The 19291-nt window shown below is 38.5% G+C and overlaps 3 protein-coding genes across 7 annotated transcripts in view; 2 read left to right on the top strand and 1 right to left on the bottom strand.

Moving 5' to 3' along the window:
* LOC126757662 (uncharacterized) overlaps positions 1-2981 on the top strand; it is a 33534-nt gene extending 30553 nt beyond the window's left edge. For 2 of the 3 annotated variants that reach the window (XM_050471747.1, XM_050471746.1), the window contains exons 3-5: positions 105-193; positions 286-485; positions 2111-2981. In XM_050471747.1, the coding sequence (XP_050327704.1) occupies positions 105-193; positions 286-485; positions 2111-2290 (469 nt within the window). In that variant the 3' untranslated portion in view covers positions 2291-2981. The remainder of the gene's footprint in view (positions 1-104; positions 194-285; positions 486-2110) is intronic. The other variant, XM_050471749.1, reaches the window with a different exon arrangement.
* Positions 2982-3838: 857 nt separating this feature from the next.
* On the bottom strand, positions 3839-10848 carry LOC126757647 (zinc finger FYVE domain-containing protein 9). Its single transcript, XM_050471718.1, has 10 exons — positions 10762-10848; positions 8946-10023; positions 7039-8845; positions 6674-6976; positions 6097-6605; positions 5759-6032; positions 5060-5306; positions 4879-4999; positions 4635-4811; positions 3839-4579 (listed from the first exon to the last, which is right to left on the bottom strand). The coding sequence occupies exons 2-10, from the start codon at positions 9990-9992 to the stop codon at positions 4427-4429; spliced, it is 4638 nt and encodes a 1545-aa protein (XP_050327675.1). The 5' UTR covers positions 9993-10023; positions 10762-10848; the 3' UTR covers positions 3839-4426.
* A 372-nt stretch (positions 10849-11220) lies between these two features.
* On the top strand, positions 11221-19258 carry LOC126757645 (uncharacterized). 3 transcript variants are annotated; one of them, XM_050471714.1, is made up of 3 exons: positions 11221-11549; positions 12596-16262; positions 16318-19258. In XM_050471714.1, exons 2-3 carry the CDS (start codon positions 12714-12716, stop codon positions 17734-17736), a joined length of 4968 nt encoding a protein of 1655 aa, XP_050327671.1. In that variant the 5' UTR covers positions 11221-11549; positions 12596-12713; the 3' UTR covers positions 17737-19258. The 3 variants fall into 3 exon arrangements, with proteins under 3 accessions (XP_050327671.1, XP_050327670.1, XP_050327672.1); XM_050471713.1 differs by having other exon boundaries at positions 11221-11539; XM_050471715.1 differs by lacking the exon at positions 11221-11549 and adding an exon at positions 11877-11929.
* Positions 19259-19291: the final 33 nt, after the last annotated feature.

Below are 19291 nucleotides of genomic sequence, written 5' to 3' on the forward strand. Positions count from 1 at the left end.
ATTTGTATCAAAGGAGAACTAAAAAGTTATTTTAAAGTGTTTTTTTTATTATTATTCCTATAAATATTTCTTAAACAATGTATTTTTTTCCTTCTTCGTTGCAGTTTTGACCGCGATCAACCCTTCACATTCCAAATTGGCGCTGGCCAAGTGATAAAGGGCTGGGACCAGGGTTTACTGGACATGTGCGTCGGTGAGTGCAAAATAATATTCTACCATAATAATTACCATATTTTATAGCCATAATTTTATTTATAATTTCTATATGTGTTCATATTTGCACAGGCGAGAAACGTAAATTGGTCATTCCTCCCGAGTTGGGTTATGGTGATCGTGGTGCTGGCAACGTCATCCCACCAAAGGCCACACTCTTCTTTGAAGTCGAATTGATCAATATCGGCAACACTCCACCACCAACCAATGTCTTCAAGGAGATCGACGAGAACGGCGACAAGCAGCTGAGCCGTGATGAGGTAAACGTTTATGTATGGATCGCACTTTCTTCACCACGTAATTAGTTACATTAAGACGTTATGTTGAACGTTCAATGGAATTGGTGATGGTGGTGATGATGACTTAGATATACTTAAATATACAGTTAGGGCGGTAGAGAGTAAACCGGGGCCCGAAGATAATTGTAGTGAATTGTTGCTGATAGAAATTTACAAAACATTGTAGCAGAGCTCCGGGACCCTCTGATAACTCCGGGTTACGAAATAATTATTCTCGATCTTCCCTACATCTTTTTACTGCATAGATTATATGGGTATTTATTTAAATCCAACTTTATTTTAACGAAAAAATTGCGGAATATAGGGAACTACAAAGCTCCATAGTATGAGACATCATTGTACTATTTTTCAAAATTATTGGACTGTTCTTTCGAAAGAGTAGAAGTACAGGGTTTGTCCGGAAATTATTATAATAGGACTGATTTTCTTCCGCCGCAACTGTACTTCGTAACGCACGCGCACCGACTGGATTCTATAGAAGGCGTTCCTACCAAACGAACGATCGGCTGGTCAGTTGTCTCCGAGCACCTGGAGATTCAGGACAAACATTTTCCCGCGACGTGTTTCTGTGAGCGGTGTAAGCCGAAAATGCAGCGTTCGTTAGAGCAGAGGCATGCAATTAAATTTTGTGTGAAAGCTGACAGGCTGTTGCTTAAGCAAGAAGTGCTATGTTTCGGTGGCACCAGGCCTTTTTGGAGGGCCGGGAAGAGGTCGCTGATGAAATCAAAAGTGAAAACGATGCCCATAATCTTTTTTGACATCAAAGGCATCGTCCACCATGAATTTGTTCCTCCTGGACAAACCGTTAACGCCAAGTTTTACGTGGAGGTCTTCAAGAGACTCAAACGAAGGGTCAATCGGGTCCAACCAGACATCGCGGCCAATTTTTTTTGTTTCCATGCCTGAAAAGACCGATGAAAGGGTATCCAAGCAGCATGCACCTCGGCTCTCAAGGCTATTCCGGAGAATACCTTCCGTGACGCCTTCAATGCTTGAAAATCGCGCTGACAGCACTGCATCGTCGCAGAAGTAGCCTATTTTGAAAGCTTTTAAAGAATTTTAACGATTGGTTCAATGATTTTTTTATCGACTCAGTCCTATTACTTTCCGGACAAACCCTGTATGGAACCTGAGATTATATTGGGATATCTAATAACATAGGAAATTCAAATCTGGAAGTACATTTTCTTCAAGTCCGAAGTTTAAAGAGGACTTGAAATTACTCGTTTGTGACGTGAGGTCCCAAGATCCTGTTTATATTCCGTATTAGATTACAACTCAATGTAAAATTTAATGATGGACCTGGACCAAAATATTTTAAAGGACTTAGCACTTTTAGAAGTACATATGTATGTGATCGTACTCACATTTATTAATTTTTGTGTGTGTTTTGGTAGCTTTTGCATGGGCAAAACCTCCAGTGCACTAACATTTTCCAAACTGCATGATAAACTAACATTAATTTATACAATCATTTATGCACCTTATATACATGCTATATACATACATACTTGGTATATATACATACATACATATTTCAACAGTATTATTCAAACTTTGCCATAATTCAATGTACATACATATTTTCCTTCCTTCAGGTCAGCGAATATCTTAAGAAACAAATGACCGCCGTTGAAGGTCAAGACTCAGAGGAACTGAAAAACATGCTCAAGGAGAACGACAAACTTGTTGAGGAGATCTTCCAACACGAAGACAAGGACAAGAACGGTTTCATCTCGCACGACGAGTTCTCCGGTCCCAAACACGACGAACTCTAAGTCAACGGCGACTGGCGAGTGGTGGCAAAGTTGCCAAATATACTTGTACAATAGTAGTTATATATTAATGGGTAGCTGAAGCTTACGCTCCATCCCACACTCATACATTCGCAACAACACAAACACACGCGCACATACGTTCACAAAAATATACGTACATAACTTAAAAAATAATAATAATTAAAAAACAACAAATTGCATTGTAGGAAAATGAGGTTAAACATACATACGTACATACATAAATGTACATAAAATATTTTTACAAGCAAGCGTTGAAGTGAAATTAAATAAATTTTCAAATACTTTTATTTATAACCGCGACGCAAGAATCTTCCTTTTTCCACCATTTTAAAGCAAGACGTAGAACAAAAGCAAGGAACAGGCACTACTTAGCTATAAAAAGTCCGCAAACAATTTGTGTTTTGTTATTTTTTGATCATTATTCGCTTTTTATAGTCAATAATGCGATTCGCATTTTAAATTAATGATTTTATTTTCTTTTGTACTTTTTCACATGCAAACAACACACACTTAAGTAAAATGTTAACATTGTAATTTATGTTGTACATATGAGCAATGCTAATTTTGATGAAAAATTTATAGTTTGTACAATATGTGTAAGCATTTTTTATGGCAAATATTGTATTGGATGGAAGAAAATGTGAAATAAAGTTTATTTAAAAAATTTTAATTTTTTCTTGGCATTTTTTTTGTTTTTTTTAGACTCAAGGTTCTGGAGAGGTTTTGAGAAAACACTGAACACTGCCTTCGAGGTCCAAATGGAGGCTGGTTGAGTTAAACTTTTATTTAGCCGCTGTACTAATATTACCTAATTCGAAGGTTGAAAAGTGGGGAAGGGGAGCGTATTTCTCAAATGGAGAAAGAAGGGACTGAAATTATTATGTTAAGCTTGAAATACTAGGAGACATAGAGGTTGCCTCAGAAATACAACGCATGTAGAAGTCCTATGCCCGCAATAATCCGAATAAAGAGGAACATACGTCCAAAATATACTTAATTTATGGAGAGTCCATTCTTCTAATCTGAGAATCAAACGATGCAAAAAACCAAATTTTGCTGAAAACACACAACCGAGGCTTATAACAAGTGTATGGAAAATTGGATTGAACATTGGCATGCTTGTATTGGTTCAAAACGATCTTATGTTGAAAGCGATACAAATTTTTTTATCAAAATACATAATAATTCTGTTATTTCAGTCCGGGTCAAATTTTAGCGTATTATATTATTAACTTAGAATCACTTTTACCAACTTACTTAACCAAGTAGGTACTAAAAGTTGAGGACAAAAATCGGTCTGCCACTTAATAAATGTTTGGTCTCGCAGAAATATGTATGTTCGAATTGGCAAAAGTGAATATCGTATATGAAAGATTGTTAAGCTGTGCCAACTTTATGGCTTGATTTTATGTTTGAATCTCAGTTGTGGACTTGACAGAAATCCCTTAGCCAATCAAGTTAAATAATTTCTAATTGCAAGAAACATTATTTTATTTAATTCCCTAAAACAATAAATGAAAGAACCCATTTGCTTTTATACTAATATAGTTTGTTTATATAATTGCTAATAAGATAGGTACTTTATTTCTTGTAAAATTTTGTCGTAAAGAAATTAAAGTTTCCAATAAAATGAAGATACAATTCGTTTAGTTACATATTATTCTTTACACTAAAAAACAAATTACACAAAAAGGTCTCTAATCATCTTAACTACGTATATTCAATATACACACAAGTGTATGTGTGACCCCCCATACCAACAAAATTAGCTTTTAAAGCAGCCTTATTGATAAAAAGAACTCATAATACATGCTAAACGTCTCAGCGCTGATTAAATGATAATATTTGTTTAACTACATTCCATTATATTGCCAATTGTCGTAATTTAGTTGCCGCTCGTTTATTTTGATCATAGCTAAGCCAATGTCAGAGTAAAGTAACAACTTTTTTGTGGCCTACATTCCCAATTTACGAATTTATGCATGTTACGCTTCTTCAAGCTTTAACGCTAACTTTATAGATCAGTTATAATAATATATAGCGTAGAGATGCGCTCATGTCCACTATTTGCAATACTGCCTCACATATCCAATATTCCGCTTAGAGTAGTATAGACTAACAATTTAAAATGTAAAAAACTAACTCTAAAATTATTGCATCCTCAATGCCGGACGATTCGCCATGCAATGTCGGTATTAAATTGTCGTCCAAAGCATTCATATAAAGCGGAGGGAGCTTGCTGCCGCGTGTGCCAGCCTCGTAGCAAACCTGCAAAGCAATTACAGGGGTATTGGAGGTAATTTTCGTTAGCTTTGGAACTTACATTCTCTTGATGCAGGGTTGCACGCAAAGCTAACTTCCGGCTGCCACTGGCTACCAGCAGATCAAGAAAGGGCACCAATGCGACACATGCACTGCGCGCAATTTGTCCGGCCATCCGCGTGATGTCCATGGAAGTGGCTGCCAAGGCAGACTGCGCAGATGTGTACCACTCGTCATACTGTTACAAATCGGTTGAAAGAATATTTAGTTTTGAAAATTCTTAAGGAAAATTTCACTACACTCACTTTAAGTATATAAATATCTGTAAGCCGTATGGCGTAGTTAGCATTCGCGTAGTTAAAACTATCGTGCACACGCATACTGGAAATACCTTCCATGGATTTTTCATCAATGGGTGATTTGACGCTGGAAATTAGCATTTATTAATTTGATTATGCTGTTTTATGTTAGTGTCTAAAAATTTACCCAACATTAAAATCGGTGTCGTTCTCCACCCATTTGATGCTCACAACCTCAGTTTGCTGGTCATCGGCGTCCACCGGACCGCATACTATTTCCACATCTTTTTGATTTTGTAGAGAATTTCGTATTTCTTCCATTTTACTGGGTAATATTTGCACCATCAAGCCATCTTCGACGATGCTGCATTTGCCCGAGAGGCCGCTCGTACTTTTCAGAGACTCGTTCAACACGAAGAAACTAGCGCCAGTAACTTTTAATAAAAAAAAAAATATAATATAACAAATAAAACGCTTAATTAATCTTTATTAAAAAAACTTTGTACGTATTTTTATGATCAAAAAAATTCGATACAAAAATTTTATAAAAACAAATTAAAAAAAAACAAATTTATAAAAAAAAAACAAATTTAAAAAAGAAAAAAAAATTAAAAAAAATTATTTAACAAAATACATACAAAAATTATATGAAAACAGAAGCTGTATATAAAAACATTTACACAAAAAAAAATAATTAAAAAAATTATATAAAAAATATATGAAAAAATTATATAGATTATTATAATTATCTATTAAAAAAATACAAAATTTTGTATATGAATTAACTATTAGATAAATGAATAAAATATGTATTCAACATAACCTTAAGAGCCATACACTTGTATATTTAAATATCAATGCGAGCATTCACTTTGCCTCCTCTCACCTTTGCGCGGCTGCCCTTGTATATTAATGGCTTGCGTTGAATACGCATACATTTCGGTACCCATGTCATTAACGTTTTGCATGCACACCAGATGTCCGTCCGCAGTTTTTGAAAAGTTTCCACCAAACGCTAATATATGATCGCTGGCATTTTTAATTGCTTTAATGACGTCATCCTGTCGATTACGTGGTATCATTACCGTCGTTTGTCGATCCTCCATATGTATGTACATGCCCTTAATGCAAGGCAATGTATATGAATAATTGCGGAAATCCTGAAATAGATAATCGAAAATTGCGCACCCATAAAAAAAGTTGATAAATAGACAGCTTACTCACCGCTAGGAAATTGATTATAGTCTGCGCTATTTCGGCATAAACTGATTCGCGATTACGTATAGAGATGTGCGGGCAGGGATAGTAGCGATATTGCGCGCCCAGTCGCAACATTAAGCGAAGTGGAAATACTTTGGCCCACGGCACTTCATAGCGATGTATGAGTATGCCTATGAGGAAGGGTTGCTCCGGCACTAACACATCTTGCAAACATTGAAATGTAGCGCGTATGAAAATGAAACCACCATAGTCACGTGTTCCCAGAAAATTACTCGATCTGGGGCTAGTATAAGACAGCTCGGCGATTGGGTTGCCCAACTCAGCATCACGATAGATCTCATATAGATGAACAAAGATGTCCTTTGGTATTGGCGACGCAGTAGTGTCTTTATTGATCACCGTATTAGTCGATTGTGATTCAAGTTCCAATAGTATAATAAGCTCATCGTTACCAACATGATGCATGCCGCTTGTTGTGAAGTTGATGACGGTGCGATTCATGCAGCATTTTACTGTATATTGAAAAAATAATTCACACACTTCTCGCTCAATAAGCTTATGTGAAACTATTTTTACTTACGATTTAATATTTTCACATCTACGAAGAAGTTCTTTTCCAACGCAAATCTAAGCGTTTCGCTACGGAGCCGCGCTACAAGTTCCTGGTTGTTCTGCACTTCCCTGAAGTCAAAATCACAGTTGCTTTCATCTTTGCGCACATAAACTGGTGGCAAAGAGTTATTGTCACCCGGTGGAATGAAGCAGCCATTTTCATCGCTACCCGAAGGTGGCAAACGTTTAGGTCGCGCAATTGTAGCTGCATCAGCAACCTTACCGCTACTATTAGCGCTTTTCGTTTTATTTGTTACTGATTTCGTTGATTCTATGGAAAATGGCAAAAGGTGAAAGCACAAGCTCAAATTTCATATTTCGTTTCGTTCTTACCCTTATCATCGTCTTGCACTGCCGCCATTGTTGCCGCCGCAGCCATTGGTGGTATGGAGCCACGGAACAGTGATGCTACTAATCCTATTGTGGTTGCATCACTATTACTACTTGCACTTGGTTGCGTGCGTACCGGTGTTGGTGGTTTATTTACTGCACCGCTGCTGCCCCTTGATTTATCACCCTGCTGATGCGCACCACGTCGCGCATGTTTCGCGTCTGCCCATTGATGCTCCATGCTAGCCAAGTCACTGCCGGGCGCTATTCCATCACTAAACATAACGCTTTTCCGTTTGCGCCCTTTTTTGCCGCCATCACCGCCGCCGTTCGATGAATTCGAAGAATAGCTACTGCCTTCTTTTTTAAGCACACCCACTGGCACAATAACCGATGGCGGCTGTATGTTCTGTGTATCCACTTGCCGGTACGGCGGTATGGTGGAACAGTACTCCATGGGATTATTCGGATTGGGTGAACGCACTTGACCTTCTGTTCGATCAGCTTCTGCATTGGTATTTGCAACTGCTGCTGATGCAACATCATTATCGACTCCAGCATTAACCTCACTGCCAACAACGCCGCCACCTTGTTGTCTTTGGGTAAGTATAAGAAAACATTGTAAGCACACACGTGATTCGGCGGTGCTGCTGAGAAACTCCAACTTAAATTTTTGACTGCAGCAAACTGAGCAAAGTACTTTGCCGCAAGCACGACAATGGTGGCGTCGTTTAATCATGGTGAATTTAGCGTGGCACTGCATGCAACCTGTAGCCATATTGTCTGGCACCCAAATTGGAGGCACTTTGCCTAGATTCGCGTATGGATCACTATAGCCTGTGGCTTCAGCCACTTCGTTAATGGCGCCGATTTCATCTTCTGGTGAACCTATTGGAGTTGAATTCGTATCACTTGCATTTGGCGCATGTGAATTGGTATTCTCCATGTGCATCGTTGAATTTTGCAATGTTTGTGTTCCTGGTGGCGTTTGCCCCGCATTTTCATATAAGTTAGACTGTATCATAGGCAAATTAAGTGATGTTGGGCGTTGTGGTCGTTGCGCAGCACCTTCTCCATAAGCCCCCTCATCTGTACTACCACTTTCATCATCTGTATTTTCCGCAGAATTTTTAACCAAATAATCGACCGTGCCTGTTGTAACTTCTTCGTCGCTGATTCGTTCGCCCTCAATGACGCCTCCCTCTAAGGAACACTCGGAACCTGTATACGAAGATGCAACGGAATTAGATAATGGCATCATATTCGTGTCAACATGCGTTGCAGCTATGGAATGCGCACGTAATTCAGAAAACTCAACAGTTGATGCTTGTGAAAAACTATCCGCATTAACATGATCACTACTAACACATCCCTCTGCCATTTCAGCGCCATTATTTCCTGCTAAGCAAGCTTCACTAGCAACGTTGACTTCAGAATCAGGACCTGTTTCCTCATTTTTCGTTGTTGACTTTGGTGGCGTAAATGCAACAATATTTTCATCCTCTTTTGCAATTATAGCTGTTGGCTGTGGCTGTGGAGGAGAGTTGTGATTTGTTGAAACATTGAGTTTTGGCAGAACGTCAGCCTCGCTAACATCATCGATGTCCATCTCTTGTAACATGCTATCCAGTTCTGCATCAGAGATTTCGTCCATGGTTGAACCAAATGTTATAGGTTGCTGGAGAACTTTTATGGGTAGCGGTTTATGTGGCGGAACATCACACTCGAGATTTTTGCCTGTAATATTCTCATCAGCTGCTTCACCAGAAGTTTCCACATTTTTAAAATCATCGGTTCCAAGTGGTGCAGACTATAATTGAGAAAAGTATGTGTATATTAAATAAATGTTTTTATTATTGATAACAAAAATAATGAGATTTTTAAAATAAAAATAAAGTTGCTCAACTCACTTCCGAATTTTGAATTTCTCCAGTTTCTTTTCTTTGCTGGCTTAATAGCGAGTTACTCGTAGTCTCCGACAAATCCTCCAATACGTTTTGCAAAACCGAAGAGGCCGTAGGTAAATTAAGTTGAGAATTTCCGGTTGCCAATGATATGGATGACAACCCTACCGCTATATCTTCTATTCCACCGGTACTTTCAGCTTGCGGTGCACTCATCAAGTCGCTCTCCTTTCCATCATCCACTATCTCTTCGTCTGTCATTATACCTGCCTCCTCATCGTCTGGTTCAGTTCCGATTGTATGTACAGGCAATAAAGCATCTCGATCATCACTTGCGCACTCATCATCAGGAGTTAGCGGTGCTGAGTGCTCATCAGTGGTGGAAATAATACCAGGAGATGGACCTGACGAGAATGTCGATGACGATGAAGTTGTCAAGGAGTCTGATGAAAGTGGGCTGTTACCACCAACTTCGTTCTCTTCATAACCAATTCTACGAATATGTCTGTTATCTTCAGTAAATTTGTGCAAGTCGTCACTTGCCTCTTCTTCATCTTCTGCATCATCTTCGTACAATTTGTTATGAGCCAATTCTATGCTACTATCACTTCGAGCATCCATTGTTTTCACAACCATATCATTATTTAAAGTGTTTTCTTGTATTTGATTCGTTGCCAAATTGTCTGAAATGACTCCATCAACAAACTCATTTTCATTTGAAATCGTCTCCAAGTCCTGTTTCGCTACGTCCGATATCAGACGACACTCTTCATCATACCTCTGTACGGGTGCAGTCTCCAGCGATTCTACATTTTTTTGATAGTCATCTAAGCTGTTGAATACCTGGGAGACACCTACAAATCCACTTTTGTGAGTAGAGTTGTTTAAACTAACCCCAGCACTTCCATTATCCCCTTTAGACGGATAGTTAGTCGATTCGGCAGCATTTTGTGCTGTCGTCGTATTCCCTACGGATATAGATCTATTGTGTTCATCTGCCGCCTCTCGCAATTCCAAATTGTCTAAAACTTGGTCTATATCCACTAGATCCATTTCAATGTTAAGTTCGTTGTTGCCATCTAACCTATGGAATAACCAATCATCGTCAAAAATCTTTTAGCGATTAATAAAACATGTGTTGAGAGAATGAATCGAAATAGCCTTAAATTAACACATAGGGTATCACAGAGGAACATAACGGCCCTTATGATTTCAGAATTACACCCGCTTGTGATATTTGAAAGACGTTGCAGTATTTCTAAAACTTAAAATATTTGCCAAAATTCTTAATTTATACTTTTCAAAGTTATAACAGATGTTAACGATTTTTGCTATTTACACACAAATTTATATGTACAAAATAAAAAATTTCAAACCGCTTCACATTTTACTAAGGGGGCTATAAACCCATCAACCGGTCCAGCAGCCAGTACCGCTTCCATGTAGGCATAAACACCTACAGCACCTTTTCAAAAACGATTCTAATGTCGTTTGCGTCCAGTTAATTCGTATCTACATACGCAAACAAAATCATATTGACTGGGGTACAATTTAGACAGTAGGAGATAATCCGTTTATTCCAAAGGCCTTTCTATTATTGCTGCGTGATTCCTTTCTGTTGATGAATCATCTTTTCACAGTTTTTCTATTATTTACAAATTTTCCAATACACTCAGCTGTGCAAATTATCAAACATTACAAAGGTCTCTATTCAATTTCCTAACTCCCCCAGTGCAGCTTTCACTTTATAAACGACGGAATTGGTTCATCTTTGTTAATATATGTTTGCATATAATAGGAATTGTTATTGCCGACTACATACCCTTAAATTTTAAAAAGATTTAATTTCACTTGTCTAATTCGCGTAGCAAATTTATTTCTAAATCTGTGATATTAAACAAAAAATGCACTTGTATCTGCAGATAATGAACAGGGTTGCAGCTCCAGAATCCAAAAAATAGTATGCAAATACACTTAAAAAATGGATTCATATTTCAATGCGAAACTACTAACGATCGCTAACTAGATATATGTAATATAAAAAACATTAAAAAAACTTCGATCCAAAAAAACTTTATTCATTTATAACTCGTAAACTAATTTTTCTTCATTTATCACACTTTTGTGTTCATCTATTTCTCAATTGTAATCCGTGTTGATTCAGTTAATCAGCCAAATAACTGGGTACCTTACTATAGCAGAACTGTCAAGTTATAGATACAATTACAAGACAAACTTGGCAACTCTGCAATTTGTATCTAGATACTCTGTGCACCCGAAATTTAGTTCACTATTGTGTATATTAGTGATTTTTCGCTCCTGCTGTTTTTCAGTACGCCATTCAAAAATAAGAAAAGTTTTATAAATTCAGACTACTCAATCAATTTTTTCTGGTGTTAATTTATGCAACAAATATATGCACTCGACAACCATTATTGGCACTTGTAATAAACAAATCAATATAAACATAGAGGAAATGTGAGGAGATCTACAATTGGAAAAGTACAACACTCTAAGATCTCCAAATGTGTTTTCCATTAACTTCAACATGGAAACCAGTTGTCCTGCTTATGAAGCGCCTGGAGTAAATCAAATAATGGGTATTAAATAGTAAATATAGATATATGTTTTCAATTTATGGCATGCAAAACAATCGATAGGCAGTTTGCAAGTGCAGATGTGGCTAAGTTCAAATGTAAATCGTAGAAAGCAACACAAAAAATATATACCTAAACAGAAATAGAAAATGCGAAAATAGAAATAAAATCTGAACGAAAAAGAAGTTGTAAACTGTATGGAGCAATAACGTGCCTATTTCCCCCACCCTTATGTAAAAATAGAAATAAATAATAATAGAATAGGTACATGTACATATATGAACACATATGTGATGGTTATTTGTGGTTGGTGAAAGTCCTTCCGGTACACTGCACAAGATGCTGTGTGCTGGTCATTAGCTTTTATGTCTCCACTACCGTTCCGCTTTGAAGGTAACTAGGCTAATATTTATATAAAAAGAACAATATCCATAAAATACGTAACAAATTGTTACTATAAGCTTGCTATTGTATTATTTGCGTGTTTAGCTTCAAAGCATACACCCCAGCATTCCGAATTGAACATCAAAAATATGTTATTGCCGTTTGAATGAAAAACATTTTTAATTGATACAAATGTAATGTTGGTCCATCAATATCCAGACTCAGATACAGGGACCGTAACAATTTCATTCAAACAATATAAACACTGAAAGCGACTCATTTTGTTGATGAGAGTGTACATGCTGGGATACAAAAAATATTTTCCTCATTGGGAAACAATTTAAATCCCCAGAGATGATCTAAATCAAAACAACATTTTTTTAATGTTAACAAACATTTTTTTACGTTTTGTTAATAAATCTGCCACAGGTTCTAGGTATGTAAATGCTGTCTAATAGTGTCTGTTTATTTAGTTTTCCGAAGGTGTGTTTTTAGCCTTGAGTATTTGCTTTATTTTATTTTCGAAAGCTAATGTTTGAAATGCTAATTATTTAATTAAAGAGTAAGAAGGGATATTGATATTAAAAAGATGGGTATTCGTAAATGCTAGAGCTCTACCTAATTTTTCTCCGCCTAATTGTTTATATTTTCTAAAATTTTCTAATTTTCTTACAGCTATAAGTTCTGACCTGTTTGATATTCGAACAACTACAGTGGCAAAGCTTTTAGAAGTCGTCGCTAATGAGTAGTAATAAAGCGTAACATCACATTTTATTATACTGTAACTTGTAATATGGAGAATTGTAAAAACAACAATCAACCAACAACAACGTTGCAGCAGCAACATAAGCATCAACATGGAGCTTCTGTTTCTACTGTAAAAATGAATAGTAATAGTAATTGCGCGACGCCAGTTCACTCAGAGCCACGTGGATCCTTTTTTGAATATACACCGCCTATAGCCGATGCGTCAACGGATAATGATGATATTAGTAGCAATAAAAGCACGCCCTATTACACGCCTTTGGAATTTATCCATGGTACCTTCGAGTTTCCGTCGCCCACAAAATTGGAACACATGGAAGACATAGTTGAGTTGCATTGTTCGTCGCCACCTGCGGCCGAACAAACGGAAATTGTTTTACAAAGAAAAACTCCTACACCGACTCATGTCGCTACGTCACGTTCTTTAGCAGGAGCCAGGCAACAGTTATCCAGCAGTACATCGCCGGTTGTGTCGCGGAAATTAAGACGATTCTCACTATATGAAAGAAGATCGTGTTCACCACAGCAGCTTTTAATAAAAAATGCGGTCTCCGCTTCAATGGATAGCAGCACGGAATGTGTGTCCGCAATGGCGGATAAAGAGAATGCTAAACCTTTGTATAGATCAGGAATGGCTATGACTGAAAGGAGAGATCCACATTTACGTTCAAATAGTGGCAATAGTTCTCCTATAGCGCTTTTGGAAGCTGATGCTGTTTCACCAAAGATACTCGATGCTGGCGGAAGCAGCAGTAGCACTCGGCTGCCCTGTTCCCCCAAATTGTTGGCTTCGTTAAATAATTTGAATTTAACAGGTTCTCCGCTTGGCGTGATTAGTTCGGCGGGATATAAAAATGGCAACTACTTTAAATTTCCAGAGATTGATCAAGTGGTACATGATCAATCCGGTCCTGATCCACCAACTGAGGATACCTCCCCTTGTGTGTGTGACAATCAACAAACGCGAAACAGCAGACAACGGAACAATGGGTCCAGCAAAGAACGCCAAAAGTCAGTTTCCACTAATAGCAATTCAAATACATGTTTGAATAAGAATTGCCAGGAATCGCGCAACGATCCATCGACAACATCAACGTCCACCAAACAAAGTGCAATACATTCAACTGCAGCTGACGGTAAGAAAAATCGGAAAAATAAAAATAATTTGACTATAAAAATTACGGATGTGCCCTGTACCATAATGGGACCAAGCGCGATCGTACCAACCTCTCCTTCTCCTTCATCCAAACCGAAAACACCAACAATCAAAAGCACGAAAGAGAAAGCACTGTCACTTGACTCAGCAGCAAAGGATTCAGAACTAACAATTATAGTTTCGTCTGGCGGGCGAAACAATTCCCACGCTAGTTGTGATGAGATTGACGCTCAAACGCTTCGCCGTGGCTATCTTCCGCTGCAACAATTTATGCCGCGTAGCGTTAGTGGCGCACGCTTCGAGCGAATCAGTGGTGATCGCTCTTTGCGAATTCCCTCGGCGGCCGCAAGCAATCGTTCCACCTCACTTTCGCAACTGGCACTACTAGGCGATGGTATGCTTACAACACATGCACATCTTCAAACCCAATCCCTATGTCCGAGTAGTACTACATCTTCATTAAAAACACCACTGAGTGGAAGTAGTTTTCCTCGGACACCGCGTCGCCGTTTACCAGGCGGTAGTAGCGCGAGTAGCAATGCATCTACCGAATGGTTGGCGGTCTATCATCGTAACCGAAACTCTGCGGACGCTTATGCTAGTATTGGAGGAGAATCTGAGTTGTCAGAACACCCGCAAGTCGATGCCGACACAGTGGTCGTTCTGCCGGAAGGTACCGACAATGGAGGAAGAACGGGCAATAACAACACTCTGTTGACAGCGCCTTACGCGCCTGGAACGGCAACGCTGGCTCTTACACCACATCGTGGGATCCATAAGCATAACGCCATGCTACACGCATCAAATACGAATTTAAAAACTCTTCCTGAATTCCTAACACTGGTCGAATTTTCTACAACGACGAATGCATCTAGTGCGCATCAACCGCATAAACAAAAGTCTATGGAGCTGCCCAGTGCTACGATGCGACCTAAACCGATATCATCAGCTTCTTCCACGAATTTGCTACAGCGTCGCGGCTCCAATCACAGCCTAACACTAAATCTGCACGGTTCGTGCAGTAACTTACTTGGTAATTGTCGCAGCGGCTTAAGTGTCTCTAACTATAGTCTTGGTCCCGCCGTCAGTAATTCCACAATAAACTTAAATTCGAAATCAAGTTGCAATATAGATTTAAGTGGTGCGCCCATTATAACACAGCCACATGCTCACGCTACTCCAACACAAGGTGCCAAACAGAGCCTTTTCCGACGACGTGGTTCTAATCAAAGTCTTACGCTAACAAGTCTAACAGCAGCCTCATGCGGAAATCTCAATTCCTACGCCAGCCAACATTCGCTAAATAAGGTTACACGCACTTCTTCGTTTATCACACAAACTCAGAACACCACGAGTAATGCTACGACAAAGCGTGGGCTTTTGGAAAGACGTGGCTCCAATCAGAGCCTCACACTTAATATGGGCAGTTCATTTGGCGGAATTGGCACCGAGAGACAAGTACACGCCAGCAGTAGCCTCTTTTTGGGTGACACTTGTGTCGAAGAATCCGATATGAGTGCATTGCATTCGAAGTCATCCTGCTGTGCACCACCCACACCGCATAGGAGATTTTTCAGTAGCGAAAGTCTGAATCGAGGCTCCACGCCCTTTGCAGATTTGAATCAAGCTCACCGACGAAACGCTAAGCAAGTTTGTTTTGGTTCCGTATCAGATCTGAAGCCAAGCGCCAGTATGTTGTTGGACTGTGCAGTTAACGGTGGCGCTGGCGCTGGTACTGGCAGTCAGCAACAGTTGGGGGAAGTGCGCCGTGATAGCTTCAATTTTCAGGATAGCACGGTGTGTTCTTGCACTGGTGTACGAAATATTATGACGCGTCCATTGTCTCCGCAGAGTACCAGTGAAGAGTTCAAAATCTACTTAGCCAATATACAGATGCTACAAAATGCTTCCAATGCCCTTAATCAGCTTGATTTAATTAAACTGAATTACATTTTCGACAACACCTATGCGTCGCATAACAAAGGATTAGCGGAACAAGCAGTGCCAATGCTAAGTGTGCGTGCCAATAAAGAGGCTGAAACACCGCCGGGCACCAGAGTTACTACTTCCGAAGACTGCGAAGTAGCTGAGCGCTATTTAGCAGCTGTGCAATCGGTGCTCACAACGGTACGACCAGACGATGATGAGCAAAAGCGAATCTTCTGCGACTTGCATAAGGAATTTTGGGATCTTCCATTGAATCACCAAGAGAAGCCGATGGTATTCGGCTCACAGGCCAAGAATCGCTACAAAACAATTTTACCAAATGAAAACTCGCGCGTGTTGCTGGAGAAAGAGGGGAAACAGCTGGCTGAATTGGCGGAAGATATTCGAGAAGAACATGCAGACTTAGCCGAGCACATATCACGGCAACTACACATATCCGACGAAGTTCCCTATATCAACGCAAATTACATAAAGGTTAGTTAGTTTAATTTAAGCTTGTTCTAATAATATAAATATTTGTATCTTGTAGGGTCCGGACTATACATCGAAATGTTATATGGCCACTCAGGGGCCCTTGCCGAACACGATATTCGAATTCTGGCTAATGGTATACCAGAATACTCGTCGATATTTTCAAACCACCGACAATAAGGCGGGTACGATACAATACTATCAAAAAGTCATAATGCTCACGAATTTCGCGGAAAACAATCGACAAAAATGTGCCGTTTATTTTCCCATCGAACTAAACGAAATATTCATAACGACCAGTTGGCACGAGGTCGTTACACCCACTGCGGCGGCAGCGGATTTTTTTAACGCATATTTGTTGCCAAACGAAAGCACTCCACCTCCGCTAAATTTGGCAGATGGCGGTACAGAGCCTGAACCTCACATCGGCATCGAATACTATCAGGCCGAAGTTAGTGAGGAACTGCAACCCTTTCTACCATCGACGCGTGGCAATTACTTCGTTATCAAAAACATTGGGATCGTGCGTAAGAACGGTTTCTCGATACGTAAGCTGGTCATTTTGTATTGCATCAACATCGGCGCTAATACTAAGGAATCTAGTGCTGGCAACCGCAACACAATCTTGCTAATCAATCGTTTGTACTGTTATCATTATTGGTATCCCGATTGGCCTGACCACCGCTCGCCACGCGACATCAATACATTGCTCGACATTTGTTTGCACATACTTAACCTCGGCAAGTGCGAGTCGGAATTTGATTCCTTCGAAATAGACGAGGACGATGACGTAATTTCGGTTCTCCAACCACAGACAACGCATGCTTCGCATATTGCAGCGCAACCGGTAGACTTGTATCAACAGGACATATTCAATGCTATGCAGCCACTGCCAGTTATACATTGCTCCGCAGGCATCGGACGCACTGGATGTCTGACAGCCATACTAAATGCTGTTCGCCAGCTACGACAATCATTCGCCTATTCGCTAACCACAATGGCCGCAGAGGCTCGGAAAAAGCAGGAAAGCTGCGTTGGCGCTGGTGGCGAATTAACCACACAAACGCTACTTAGCCCTGTTGACTTTGCATTACCTACCCGGTTCGTAACAGAGGCGCAGCGCGCTATTACAACGCCGAACGGTGTAATCGACACTGAGAGCAGTTTCACACGTAATACGCTCTACTACATCAATTACATACTGAGACATAGACATCAACAACAAAGTGATGATGAGGAGCATAAGGATAACGACGAACTAGATGGAGTAACATCTGAAGCGGAGTCGTTACCTTGGCCATTGCCAACTATAAATGATCTGCCAAAAATTCCCGACATTTTTGTCGATGTGTTGGGCATTGTCTGCAATCTGCGTCTCCAACGCGGTGGCATGGTACAAAATTCGGAGCAGTATGAATTAATCCATCGAGCTATATGTCTATATTTGAAGCGTACATTTGCGTTGAAGCGTTTCTAAGCTCAAAATCGTAAGATAATTAAAAATAATAATATTTAGCAATATCTTTGCAGGAGTAACACTCCAAGGCTAAGTTTACGTAATAAGTAATTAGCTCAAAAGCGTATCGAATAGCATGCTAAAGATGTTGACCGTTAGCGAATGCATTTGTATGTAACATAATTATAATTATTAGTTTTGATACCCGAGCACAGCTCCGTTGAAGATGGAGTATTATAGCTTTTCGATTTACAATACTATTTATTATTATTTTTCTATAAGACTACATATAAGCGCATTAATTTATATACGTTTTTAGTTCGTTGATTTAATCAAATGAGTTAGTTCAAAGCCAGTTAGATTTTTATTGTCAGATGAGAAGCGAAAAACCTGCAAAAGCAATCTCAATAAATCGAAAGTCTTTTTCTAAATCGACTTGTAAACACTTTTCTGAATCGGGAAGGATCCAATGTTGAAATATTACGTTTTGAAAATTATGCAGTCATTTAAGTAAATGATGCCTGTTTACCTTTAAATGTAAACAAGTATGCTTGAACAGCTGTGTCCAAACACCAAAAACAGATTTGAAAATCAAAAAAGTTTATAAATCCGTTTATACATTATAATATTAGAAATTGCGAGTAATTTAAGCATATTTTAAAAAATCGATATCATCAAAAAACGTATTTTAGAAACACGGCAATTCTACCACATATTTTCAAATAAGTTTTGTTTGCCTTTACGCAAATGTACGTGAATATGAGCATGACCCTTGATGGCGCATTGGACTGTCTAAAAAAAGTGTAGCGTAATAAGCCTAGCAACAATAACTGAAAATTTAACACGAAAATTTCAAATATTATTAAATGTAATTGTTATTAGTATAAATGTATGTATGTATGAATTGTACGCATAGTAGATAAATGAAACTCGAAATTAGTGAATAATATTTTTTGCAACTTTCAATTTGCATTTGTATGTATATATGTATTTGTGTATGTGCATGTTGTAAAATATAGGTTTTTGTACGCGTTTGGTTTATACGCTTTAAAATATAAATACAATCCAATTCGATTCGATCAAATTCGAAACACGGTGACTCCAAAAATATTTTTCAATAAATTACTGCAATTAAATTCTAATTGAAATAACATGTAGTAAATCAATCAAAGCCAAATACAGAATGATACACAATAAATTTAAATTTAAAAAAATATACATAATTATTTAAAATATATGGCATTAAAATAAAATTGTAGTAGTAGTTTGTATACAATTTTGTTCTACAATTACTTTTCACATGACGATATTTAAACGTCCGTTACAATAAGTTGTACACATCGGCAGCAAAATTTCGATTTTAATTGTGTCATAAGAAAACGTTTATTTTCACTAAACAATAAATTAAGTTTCGATTTGTATTTTATAGGCAAAAAGGTTTTTTTAAATAGTCTCTAAGCGAATGGACTAGTCAAATAAATGAATAAATATTTAATGAAAGTATATGTACATGATCGTTTAAAAGTACAACTGTATGCACTAATTTCTTCTTTAAATTTATTTTTGAAAACTTAAG

The sequence above is a fragment of the Bactrocera neohumeralis genome, chromosome 4, assembly GCF_024586455.1.
Source record: "Bactrocera neohumeralis isolate Rockhampton chromosome 4, APGP_CSIRO_Bneo_wtdbg2-racon-allhic-juicebox.fasta_v2, whole genome shotgun sequence".
In the NCBI taxonomy this organism is placed as follows: domain Eukaryota; kingdom Metazoa; phylum Arthropoda; class Insecta; order Diptera; family Tephritidae; genus Bactrocera; species Bactrocera neohumeralis.

What these genes read in the sequence shown, in the direction of transcription:
- LOC126757647 (XM_050471718.1), bottom strand. Translation starts at nt 9,992, where the DNA reads ATGGATCTAGTGGATATAGACCAAGTTTTAGACAATTTGGAATTGCGA. An exon ending in AGTGCAAGACGATGATAAGG is followed by an intron (nt 6,977 to 7,038) that starts GTAAGAACGAAA and finishes CATTTTCCATAG; the next exon opens with AATCAACGAAATCAGTAACA. An exon ending in CAGATATTTATATACTTAAA is followed by an intron (nt 4,812 to 4,878) that starts GTGAGTGTAGTG and finishes GATTTGTAACAG; the next exon opens with TATGACGAGTGGTACACATC.
- LOC126757645 (XM_050471714.1), top strand. Translation starts at nt 12,714, where the DNA reads ATGGAGAATTGTAAAAACAACAATCAACCAACAACAACGTTGCAGCAG. An exon ending in TCAACGCAAATTACATAAAG is followed by an intron (nt 16,263 to 16,317) that starts GTTAGTTAGTTT and finishes TGTATCTTGTAG; the next exon opens with GGTCCGGACTATACATCGAA.